The sequence below is a fragment of the Spermophilus citellus genome (assembly GCF_964194105.1).
Source record: "Spermophilus citellus genome assembly, chromosome: X".
NCBI lineage: Eukaryota > Metazoa > Chordata > Mammalia > Rodentia > Sciuridae > Spermophilus > Spermophilus citellus.
Genome location: NC_138190.1, coordinates 46,300,666 through 46,312,909, shown reverse-complemented (window position 1 = coordinate 46,312,909; position 12,244 = coordinate 46,300,666). Strand labels below are relative to the sequence as shown.

Below are 12,244 nucleotides of genomic sequence, written 5' to 3'. Positions count from 1 at the left end.
AATTCAAATGCTGATGCTGGATAAGGTCATACAAGGGCAAGGATCAGCCAGAGCACTTCAGTTAATGGAATTTCTCCAAATTCTCACATATGCCAAGATGGGATTTGTCCCTAAAGCACCCAGCTGCCCTACCAACAGGTACCTTGTTTTCTCCTCCTACAATAGTCTCTAACACACTTTAATACCAGCCAGGCTTATTTGTTTTCTTCTTCCCTTTATCCTATCTCCAGACCCTTGCACAGATATAAAAAGGCTCATCACTATTCCCATGTCCCCACTGCCACCCAAGTGAGGACCTATGAACTTGGAAGAAAGATGCATGGCCAGAAGCCCATTATAGGGATACCTTGGTGGTGATACCTCTCATTGAATGGTAAAGAAATCATCTTCCCTGCAGGGGCTCTAGGTCTACTAACAGTCTAGCCTTTATTTGTACATTCAGCAGTCTAAGAGGGCTTGTGGGAGGTCATCCTTAATATCAGCTCAACCTACGGGGTGGGATCCTGGGATTAAGAGGGATAAATTGTTAGCACCTGGGCTCTGCTGATGTTTTCTCTTATAAAACACAGCAGGGATTAAGTAAAGTTCACTGGATTTGGCAACTGCAACCTCTCTAGAGAGAATGGAGGGAACAGTATTGGGAGGGGACACACAGCATGGGAAGTTTTTATATATATATATATATCTATATATATATATATATATATATAGGTACTTCCGACAGAACCAAACTCCATTTGTACTCCCCCATCCTACAGGAACCAGTGCTTGGAGGGGGAGGGGAGTGGGATCAGCTGATCAGTCACCAGCGCTGTCATCACCATTGCCGGAGAGGTCGAGAACAGACATCATGGAATCAGACAGCTTGCTGGCGATTTTATCTGCAAATGAAGAAATAGATGCAATCTTTTGGTGATTTGGCTTGCCAAAAGAAGGCCTGCCCGAGCTGGCCTAAATGAAGCTTGGTCTGCACCAAGCTCCCAAAATGGCTCACGTAATCCCCAAACATTAAACAAAACAACTGATAGGCTGTTGGAAGCCACTATTAAACCTCACAAGTAGAACCATTTATCAACCTGTGAACACCATAATATAACTTCTATCTCAGAGTTTCCACTCTCAGGGCTCCAAATATTTTTGTGTCTTCCAAGAACCAAAATAGTAATTTTTTTATACTGTGTTGAACTTAGCACTCCATCCTTACCCTCAAAATAAAGCTCTCACCAGGCATGGTCATGCACACCTGTGACCCTAATGACTAGGGAGGCTGAAGCAGGTGGATCACAAGTGGGAGGCCAGCCTGGGCAACTTGTCAAGACCCTGTCTCAAAATAAAATATTAAAAGGCTGAGGATGTAGCTCAGTGCTGCTAGGTTCAATCCCCAGTACCACAAAAACAAAACAAAAAAACAAAGCTCCCACAGCAAAAGAGCAACACAGCAGTAATGGCTTTGGGCCTGAATGCTCACAGCTCACATCTCTCATTTGTCCCATGATTCTTGAGGATTCCCTGAGAATGGGTTAGATCTCCTCACAGTACTTGTTGTCTCTTCAGAGTGATCACTCTGTACTGTCAAATGTCTGTTTTGTCTCCTCCACACTCTCTAATAAAACCAGAAGTTCAAGGGCAGTTTATTTCTGGAGTCCTAGGATTCAGTATAGAGCCAGGCCAAGAATGAATGTTTGGTTATAAAATATGGCCTAGTTCAAAGAATAGGGCTGACAGGGCCAATCAACCCTACCTAGTTTACATTTTGCCTCCACTTATTACTAGCTGTCTCACCTTGAAAATGTCACTGAATATCTCTGGGCCTCAGTTACCTCACTTACTTACTACATGTGATATAAATCTTTTAGAATGAGTTAGTGAGGGTAAGTGCAACCATCCTTCAGTATCCATAGAGAAAGATTTGGAAGACACCAAATCCAGATTTGGTATTCTGAAGGCCCTTATATTAAAATGGTGTAGTATCTGTATATAAACTACACACATCCTCCTGAATGCTTTAAGTCATTTTTAGATAACACTTAATACAGGATAGATACTATGTAAGTAGTGTTGTCATAACATGTTGTTAAGGAAATAATGACAAAAATATAGTATTTGTACATTCAATACAAGTGCAATTTTTTTTTTTCAAATATTTCTGATTTGTAGTTGGTTGAATCTGCAAGTACAGAAGCCACAGATATGGAGGAGCAACAATAAAGCATGAAAACCTCAATGGGCCAGTTACACAATGGACCATCATTAAAATGAAGGTAAGGTCTTTCATGTATTGATATAGAAATATCCCTAAGACTATTGAACAGAAAAGTGATGGGGCAAAACCATGGGTTCAGTAGACTAGCATTTGAGTAGAAAAAACAACAGAGAATATATAGGTATTTTATTGTGTATCAGGAAAGAGACACAAGAAACTAACTGGTTGCCTACGAGAGACCTAGATGACTAGCAGATAGGAAAGATGTTTTACTGTATATCCTTTAGGATTTTGAGTGCAATGCCAAATGATAAAGTATAAATTATATAGCCTGTTAACTACCTAACACATAGAAAGTACCTGATAAATGTGGCCATATTTATACAAAGACTAGGCCACTGGTTTTCCAAGTGTAGTCCCCAGAGGACCAGTATCAGTTGATTTATTCAATTAGAAACTCTAGGGAAGGGCTCTATATATCTGCCTTAACAAACCCTCCAGATGATTCTGGTACAAGCTAAAGTTTGAGAACCACTATTCTAGTAGTTGAGCCCCTAACCCATGCCTGCCCCCCAACCCTAGCCTGGAGCTAGACACATGGATATGCTCATTCAGGAGCCTCTATTCCAGGCCCCAGACTGGACCTTTTCAGAGCAAAGAGTCAGCCAAGTACCCCCACCTGTACGCTTCTGCATCTTCTTCCTATTTTTCAAGGCAGATGCCAAAGCCTGACCCTGTTGCAAGGGATCTGTCTCCATGATCCTCTGCAGCATTGGACGGCGGTCCACTGGGCTGACATCCACCACACTGTTGTTCTTGGGACGGGGGTAGTCCACATTGCGTTTAGCCCACCCCATCTGATGGCGGTTTGGATTGGTGCAATACCCAGTGAGGTCTCCAATCTGGAGAGAGAAAGAGGATAATGGTGAGGTCCTGACCTCCAGAGGACCTCCAGAGACTTCTACAAAGGAGGCAGGAACAGGCTTGGTAAAGAATAGGAAGCCTATATCTGGGTATGATGACACACATCTGTAATTCAAACTACTTGGAATATGAAGCAGAAGAATCTTAAATTCAAGGACAGCCTGGGAAACTCAGACCCCGGCTCAAAAATAAATAAATAAATAAAAAGGAGCTGGGTATGCAGTTCAGTGGTTGAGTGCCCCTGGATTCAATCCCCAATAAAGGGAAAAAAATGGAGCCTAGAGTCATGCAAACCAAGCTCCAATTCTGGCTTCACCATATACCAGCAGGTGCTTAGTTAGCCTCACAACATCAGCTTGCTCCTTTGTCACATGGGAGTGAATAACAGGTAGCCTGTATGACTTTTACAAGAATAAAATGAGCTGGGTGTGGTGATGCATGCCCGTAATCCCAGCAGCTCAGGAGGCTAAGGCAAGAGGATTGCAAGTTCAAAGCCAGCCTCATCAACTTAGTGAATCTCGGAACAACTTAACAAGACCCTGTCTCAAAATTTTAAAAAAAGGGTTGGGGATGTGGCTCAGTGGTTAAGTGCCCCTGGGTTCATCATCCCATCAAAAAGAATAAAATGAAAATGTAAGGTTACTTGATCAATGACAATTGTATTATAATGATACTTTGCTTAAGTTTTCTGAGGTCTAATTAAATTTAACAAATATTCTTGGAACCTATTATGTTCCCAGCTCTATGTGGAAACAAAGAAAAAGAGTCAAACTCATTTCTACCTTCAGGGAATAACCAAGCTAAAGAGGGACTCAAGGATGAGTGACAGATGATAACTGTCAACATACTACTGATGGGGAGGGTCCCTTCTTTCCCTCTTTCTTTTTTTTTGGTGGTGGTACTGGGGATTGAACCCTGGGGTACTTTATAAATGAGCTGTATCCCTGGCCTTTTTGAGACAGGTTCTCGCCAGGTTACCAAAGCTGTCCTCCTATCTCAGCATCCAGAGTCACTAGTATTACAGGCATACACAACCATGCCCAGCAGTTAGGGTCATTGCTAACTAAACACTGGAAAAGCACAGAGCATACTTGGGGGGCACCAAAAAGAGAATGGGAGTGGCAGGAGTGAAAGATGTATGTGAGTACTACAAGTCAGTATTAACAGAAAGTTTATTATATGCCCAGTACCATTCTAAGTTCATATATGAATATACATGTGAGTGTGTGAATGTGTGTGTGTCTTAGTTTAGGTACATTCTTGGATATTTGTACAACCATAAAAATCACCTAACAATGCATCTCTCAGAACATCTCCCCATTGTGAGGCATCATATGTGACTATATTTACCCCTTTGTATATATGTGTTAATTAACTTAATCCTTCTAACAATGCTATGACAAACAAAGCACATGAGGTCACACATCTAACATGCAGTGGAGTAAATTAGAACCTAAGCAGACTAGCTCCAGAGCCCATGCATATGACCACCCACTTCCCTGTAGCAAGGAAAAGGCAAGAGATGGGACTGAGTAAAGCTATCACACTGCACCACTTGGGTTGAGGGCAGAAGCACTATTCATGATGCAGTATACCAGGGAACTCCTTGCAGGTTTCTGAGGAAAAAAGGGTGTGTTCTGGAGCTTAGGAACTCAGTGAAAAATATTACAACTTTACACAGATTTTCCCTTTAAGCAACGGGAAACCTCTAAAACTATGTGAAAACAAGAATAGTGTGATTCCTTCACGGCTGCAGACCACAAATTCTCTTCCAGACTAACTAGAGACTATGGTTTCCTCCTTGGACTGACTACATGCCCTATGGTGGCCCCTTTCTTTATTATTAATGTTCTAATATACAAACCTGCCTATGTCATTTCCCTGCCTAAGAAACCCTTCCAGATATATAACCATAAAAAATAAAGGACAGCTCCTGAAATTAAGCATGTGGAACAATCTCCAAGATGAATTTGTACATGAATCAAGTAAAATGCAGAACTATATGAACAGCATTAAAATAGTTAACTGTAACTGCTTGTGTGGGTATATGTGCACATATAAATATGGAATAGCTCTGAAAAGACATCCAAAAGTCTAATAGTGACTGGCTCCAAGAAAGGGACAGGGTGATGAGAGACACAGAAACAAGAGAAAGATTTACTTCTTGCTGTATAGCATTTAGTACCTTTTAAATTTTAAAATATGATTTGCATTACCTATTTTAAAAATTTTTAAAAAGAAAAAAATTAATAAGCACAACAGAGGTGAAAATCCCTTTGAAGGCAGGTGCAGTGGTGCATACCACTAATCCCAGTGACCCGGGAGGTTGAGGCAAGAATATAGTAAATTCAAGGTCAACCTCAACAACTTGGGAAGACCCTGTCTCAAAATTTAAAAAAAAAAAAGTTGTGCACAACAATGGCACATCCCTGTAATCCCATCAACGCCAGCACCTTGAGAGGCTAAGGCAGGAGGGTAGCAAGTTCAAGTCCAGCCTCAGCAATTTAGCAAAGACTTAAGCAACTTTTTAAGTGGTAGTACTTGGGATTAAACCCTGGGGAACTTTATAAATGAGCTGTATCCTTCTTCTCTAACCCACAAACAGTATAGATGAGGGCTCTTAGAGTCATGCTGTCTTCAACCTTCACCCCACCCCCATTCCCATCCCTGCCAACACTCCATGGGCCTCTCATCAGAGTGAAGATGTCTTTCTGAAATGCAGAGATGGGGGAACTAGAAGAAAAAGAGGCTGGAAAAAACCACCTAGAGTCATCCATGCAAGTCTTGAATAACAGAACTCAGATATAAGAACCTAATTCTATAGGTGCTGGGGAGCCACGAACGGCATTTAATCAGAGGAGGTTAACATGGTCGGACTAGGCCATAAAAAACAGACCTGGGGCATATGTCTAGGTGAGTTGACTCTAGGATTATGTAAATGGTAGAAACAATGGGAAATTGACAGATTCTCAAGAGATTTTGAAGGGAAAAACCATAGGACTTGCTGGCTGACAGTTATAGCATCTTGGGTACTAAGTGGGAGAAAGAAAAGTCATTTGCAACTTAAAACAACTGAGTGACTAAATAGTGATACCTGTTCTATGGACTAGAACCAGGTCTGGGAAAAAAGCTTGGAAGATTATCTCTCTTCTCCTTAGACCTATTATCATTTGGCAAAAGACACACCAGGTCAGGCATCCAGGAACCCACAGGGAGTATTTGAACCACTCACACCCACCTTGTAGGAGCTAGGCAAGACAGACCAACCCCTTTCTAGAATGTGGGTAGAGGAAAGGGTTGCCATGAAGAAAGAGGAGAGGTACCTTATATACGGTGGTGGTTTTATTTTCAATGGCATCTGCTATTTTCACCATCGGAGAATGAAGCCACTTAATCTCCATTTCGAGTGGGTCTGTGTCGCCCAACAGCTCATCTGATTCTCCGGTGGCCAAGCCTTTAACAGAACCAAAACCATCATTAGGATCCTTGCTCCTCTCTGCTGTCAGCCCTTTGGTCAGGTGTCAGCAGAAAGGACATGTGAATGCTGCTCAGGGGAGTCAAGTGGGGGAGAAGCTTCTCAGTCCTACTAAAAGGCTACATGAAGAATGATTAAAAGCATGAGTTTTATAATACGACATTCGCCTACTGGGGACTGGCCTCAGAGTCTTGGCTTGCTAATCTGAAAAATAGAAATTTCACAAGCCCTATACACAGAGGGCTGCTGTGAGACATGGCAGAGGAGCCCTATTATTGTTTAACCCAACCATGATGTTGCTCTATAACTGGAAACTACCAGGATTACCTCCCTAGGACCAGGACTCTCTGTTTCTTCTGGCCCATTGTCTGGAGTTGGTCTCCACTGTAATCTCAGATGTGCCAACTGCCTTGTGCCACACTATCCTCATACCTCCTATAGTTCTGCCCCCATTCCCTTCTTCCTAGTCCCTACTCACCCTTTAAGATCCAGTACTAGGACCAACTCATCCAAAAATGCTTCACTACTAAGCTCTCCCCCACCCTCTTCTCTATGTCCCAGACCTCAATCTTTTGCCTAAATGTACTCTCAGTGAAGAAGCCCCACTTGTCCTCACACCCATCAAGAGTCAAGCATTATCCTGAAAACATGACCTCCCATTCCTCTCAAGTTCCCCCGGAGAGAAGTGAAAACTAAAGTCCAGAAAGGGGGAGGATGACCTGCCTAAAGCCACAGGGAGAATAAATAAGGAAGTAAACAAGTTCTCTTGTCCTCATTTGTAATAAAAGGAAATTAGAAAACCCAGAAAAGAAAATATCTGACCCTCCAAGAGAAACAGATACCAGAAGCTAGGTTACCAAGACATTCTCAACTACCTCACAGTGTCTACACATGGGTCCAGGGAGTCTTGGGACTGGATACAGAAAGAGGCTAGAGCCACAAAGCCAGGGCTTCAGAGGGCAGTGTCTTGTGAAAAGAAACTTTCTAAAAAGTTTCTGAAAGTCACACCTCTGTATAATAATCACCTTAATAATAGCTAAAATTTACTAAGCATTTATTTACTATATGCAAATTACTGTTCTACATGTCTTTTCCTTTCTCGTGTGCTAAGCATTGAACCCAGGGCTGTGAGCACACTAAGCCACTGAGCTACACTCCCTAGCTATCTTTTACACAGTAAATAAATCCTTACCATCACTTACCATGGGTGCTGTTGTCACCATTTTACAGATGACATCATTGATACAGGGAGAAGTGAAATAACTGTTCAGCCTCATATAGCTAATAAGAAACAAAGCTTGGACTGAATGCAGGCAGTTCAACCTTTCAGCCACCTAGCTACTCAGAGCTGGGTGTCTTAGATAACAGGGCAGTAGAGCTGGTTCCAAGGCTACCTTTGCATGCCACTGTCTATGTGCCTTTTGGCAAACATTACCATTTTGTGAATTAGACACCTCACCAGCCAGTGGGCATTAAGAAGGAAAGCCTAGGAATACATTTGCCATGGTGGTGGAAAAGCCTATAGAAACACTAGACAAAGGGCTTTTGAAAGGAACATCTAAACCCACTCCAGGCCAGGTCCCAAGAGATAAGAATTTGCACCTAACAAAAGCTCACAACCATCACCATCACAACCAACCCCTGGCCCAGATTACAATTCTCTACCTTGCAGGAAAAGAAATTAGGCTGAGCTTGTTAAACTTGTACAAAACACAAGTAGTAGAACCAGGGAAGAGGAGATTGTAAATGGGATCTGCCATCAGGTCTGTGTGGCACCATCAGGAGAAGACCAAGTACAACCAGTTATCCATACTTACATTCCATGGTGTCTTCATTGGCCTGCTCAGTATCTTCAATGTCAAAGACCTCAGTCATTTCCTTAACAATCTCAGCACTCAGGTGGGCTGGTAGAGTGTGAGTGGGTGGTGGTGGTGTATAGAAACTGATCTTTCCACTGCATTGAGAGGTAGAAGGAAATTGATGATGGTCATTGAGAGAAATAATGATCAATCAAAAAGAGGACGAGTTCAAAAGCCAGAAACAGTAAGGGACAAGAAAACTCAGAGTGGATTCTGAACAATAGGATGAGTTGCTGGATAATCACTGGCACAAAGTCCCAAGCACAACATGCCCTCATGCCTTGGTTTTCCCCTGCCTTGGGATAGAGGACAGGTAGCCACACCAGCTGTGATAAACACAGATGAGCTATTGTAGAGCCAGACTCCCAGCAGGCCTCATGCTCAGTCCCTTCCTCACCTCACCCAGTCAGCTAGGACAGCTTTAGCAGCCTGCTCCTGACTGTATAAGCCTCCCTTCTTCTTCTTTCCCAAGCGGTGGGCCACTGCAGTCAGAAAGTGCTCAGTGGTCTGGAACCCAGAAACTCCATAGTAGTTGGAAATCTAGTTTAGGAAGGAAGAAAAGAAGTCATTAGGAAGAAAAAATAGTTCTTGGAGTGGGTAGGGTAGGGCATCCACCAGGGGACCTGCTATGTACCTCTTCCAGGTTGCAGCGCTGTAAAATGGTCTCCACTGGGGTCACAGGATCTGCCAGCTTCTGCACATGGATGCAGTTACGCAAAATAGTGCCCACCTCGGAGTTGGGTCCTGGGACAATGCCTGGAGCATCCAGCAGCCTGATGAACTTGTCTAGGTAGACCTCCTGCATGAATCTGGGGTGGGAGAGAAGAAAAAACTGCATGTGCTTGACATTTAGTAATAAAGGTTGAGCCTAGAGAGGTGGGGGAGGGGATAAAGGAGCAAGGAGAAGGTGTCTTTCAGAAGCTGAAAAATGTAGAGCTGGTGGGGTCTGGGGCCCTATAGACCTTGGGCTGATTCTAAAATTCAGTGTCTGCCACTGGGGTCCAGGCTGCAGAACCATAGTATGCTTCTGACTCTCTGGGTTTCAGTTGCTCCATCTATGCACCCGAGCAACTCATGAGTAGCCCAATCTTGCATTGTTCTTAGGAGGAACTAATGAGAAGGACCCAGCAGGGTGCCTGTCCCACACCTGGGGGTACTAGGAAAATGAGGGACTCCCACACCCAGGAAAAGAATCAGAGGATTATAGAAAATTAGGAAAGGGATGAGGGCTTAAGGAATAGGAGTCTGAGGGAACTTTAGTGTTAAGAAGTTGTGAAGTAGAGGAGCAGGTGCTTACTTGGTAACCCCAGGAACGGCTCCCACACTGCATGCACGGCTGCGCTTCAGGCTATTGATCAGGCTGCTCTTCCCAACATTGGGAAGGCCTAGAAAGTAGCAGCAGATGACTCAAGGTAGAAATGACCCTCAGGAATATCAAGTCAGACTCTGTGAGGGAAGCCTGGCAGAAGCAGTGGTCAGGCCATGGAGAAGCCAAAAACAGAGCCTGGCCTCCTGCCTTCCCACTCTAGGCTCTGATCAAGACCCTTACAGGGACTTTCTTCCTCTCTTCCTTTTGTGGACATGCTCAGTAAATGTGTTCCTTCTCTCTAGACGTGACATCCACCTCCTACCCACACCAGCCTGGAGAGGAGCTCAATTCAAGGCCTCATAGGCCCAATGCAACAGAAGGTGGACATCAAGAAATGTCTGTAAAACACAGGGCCATCTGTTCTGCTGTGTAATTGCCCTGGGGGATAAGGGGGTTCTCTCCAGTTACCAGTCTCTTTGTGCAGCTGTCTTTTCTTGTGGCACCTGTGAACTGCTCTCAGCCTGTGAATAGCTTGTTTCTTCCTCCTTGGGTCTCTCATTCTCACCATTCTCTCTGCATATGCATGAATTTACATATGTAGACTACTCTCTCATATATGTGCTTTGGTTTCTATACACCTCTCTTAGTGATTCTCATTCCAAAATATGACTGTTTTGTGCTTTTTTTTTTTTTGGTCTCTCTCCCAGTCTATTTCTCTAGCATCTCTTTTTCTTTTTCTGTGTGTGTTTGTATCTAAGCATCTATTTCTCATTCTGGCCATAGTTCTTTCTGATTCTCTACATCCCACCAATTCTGCCTCTCTGTAATTCCCTCTATGCTAACTTCTGTCAGCCTCCTTCTGACCATACCTAAGGTGAATCAGGTAAATGATGGCTATTAGAGACTCCCATGCCCAGAGTAAGAATCAGAGGATGGTCCAAAATTAGAAGGGGCTGAAGACATGGAAGCCTCCTCTCTCTATGAGTTCCTCTATGTATTTGCTTCCTGAATGTGTTTCATTGTAACTCTTTTTATCTCTGCAGGTATCTCCCTAAGCCTATGTGTGTTTGTGTGTGTTTCTCTCTCTACACATACACACAATCTGTCTCATCGGGAGAGAGATACATGAACATATCTGTCTCATCATAGACATGTTCATGTATCTCTCTCCCGATGACTCTAGATTGTGTTAGAGGGTTATAGTGTATCTAGGCACATGAGTGTTACCCTATGACTCTATTTGCTTTAAGAGAACAGAGTTGGGGTGAATACATGTGGAAAAGGCTTGGTCTGCCATGTATTGGCCCCTCTGTGTCTCCAGATGTGCATCTGCTGGGTGTGTACAAGATCCCACACATGTAGGGGTGTGTGTGTGTGTGTGTGTGTGTGTGTGTTTCTTTGTGTCTATATATCTCTCTTTGAGTCTGCCTTCATCCCTGAATGTTCTTTCTTTGGGTATGATGTCTGCACTCTATATACATGGGGTGTCCTTATCCTTGCTATGCCTCCCTCTGTAGGTTTCTGTACACACAAATCTAACTCAATGTCCCTTTTGGTATTTCTTTTTGGTCATTATATCCCTCTCTCTCTCTCTGCATCCCTCTGTCATTTAAATTTGTCTAATTTTTCATTCTCTACCAACCCTGCCATCTGGCCTTCCTGTTTTATTTTTCTGCATCTTCCTCTGTCTATTCAAGTATATGTATCTATACATTCTCAACTGTCCAACTCTCTCTCCATTTCTCTATCTTGGCTTTACTTTCTCTGCCTGACGATCTGTCTTCGTTTGTCTCTCATGATTTCCCTAGTCCCTTCCCATGATCCTTCCCTCAGTACCCTGGGTTCCATAAAAGCTCAGGTTTAAACCTCAGCCCTGCCTTGTCTTGCACTGGGCTAACTCCACAAGTCTTTTTTTTTTTTTCCTTTTTCTGGGTCTCAGTGTTCTCATCTGTAAAAGAGAGACAGTAACACCTCCTTCCCACAGCTCTGACAAGATGAGATGATAACAATTCCAAGCTTGGCACTATGTATGTGGTCCATGGTTCTAACATTCAATCACTGTGGTGACTATGAACATGCTTTTCCATGTCCACCTATCCAAATTACAGCTCAGAAAACCCTTTCTGAACCACTCCCTTCTTCCCCCAAAAGGCATATTTTCCCCAATGAAATCCCTCTTCAAAGAAGGAACCTAGACCCCAAGACTGTTCACCATGCCTTACCCACAACACCCACACGGATGTGGGTGCGTACTTCACCCAGGCGGCAATAGTTTCCCAGAACCCTCATGAGATTTTCAGCTCCAAAGCAAGCTTTGCTTTTTAGCAGCGATTCAGGGGCTTGATCCACTGGCACACTACACCGATTCTGGAAAATAAGGGCTGTTACAGAAGAGGCATCAGGTAGCAGATGAAATCTGAGTCCAGATTTTCAACTTAGAGGGAAACATTCAGGAAGTCCCTGTGATCATCAAA

At 43.4% G+C, this 12,244-nt stretch overlaps 1 protein-coding gene across 2 annotated transcripts in view; it reads right to left on the bottom strand.

Moving 5' to 3' along the window:
- Positions 1 to 682: 682 nt before the first annotated feature.
- GNL3L (G protein nucleolar 3 like) overlaps positions 683 to 12,244 on the bottom strand; it is a 33,711-nt gene continuing 22,149 nt past the window's right edge. For both annotated transcript variants that reach the window (XM_081277323.1, XM_081277324.1), the window contains 8 exons: positions 11,993 to 12,137; positions 9,759 to 9,846; positions 9,096 to 9,270; positions 8,859 to 9,001; positions 8,420 to 8,556; positions 6,451 to 6,581; positions 2,883 to 3,105; positions 683 to 881 (listed from right to left, as the gene is read on the bottom strand). In XM_081277323.1, coding sequence (XP_081133449.1) covers positions 799 to 881; positions 2,883 to 3,105; positions 6,451 to 6,581; positions 8,420 to 8,556; positions 8,859 to 9,001; positions 9,096 to 9,270; positions 9,759 to 9,846; positions 11,993 to 12,137 — 1,125 coding nt within the window. In that variant the 3' untranslated portion in view covers positions 683 to 798. The remainder of the gene's footprint in view (positions 882 to 2,882; positions 3,106 to 6,450; positions 6,582 to 8,419; positions 8,557 to 8,858; positions 9,002 to 9,095; positions 9,271 to 9,758; positions 9,847 to 11,992; positions 12,138 to 12,244) is intronic.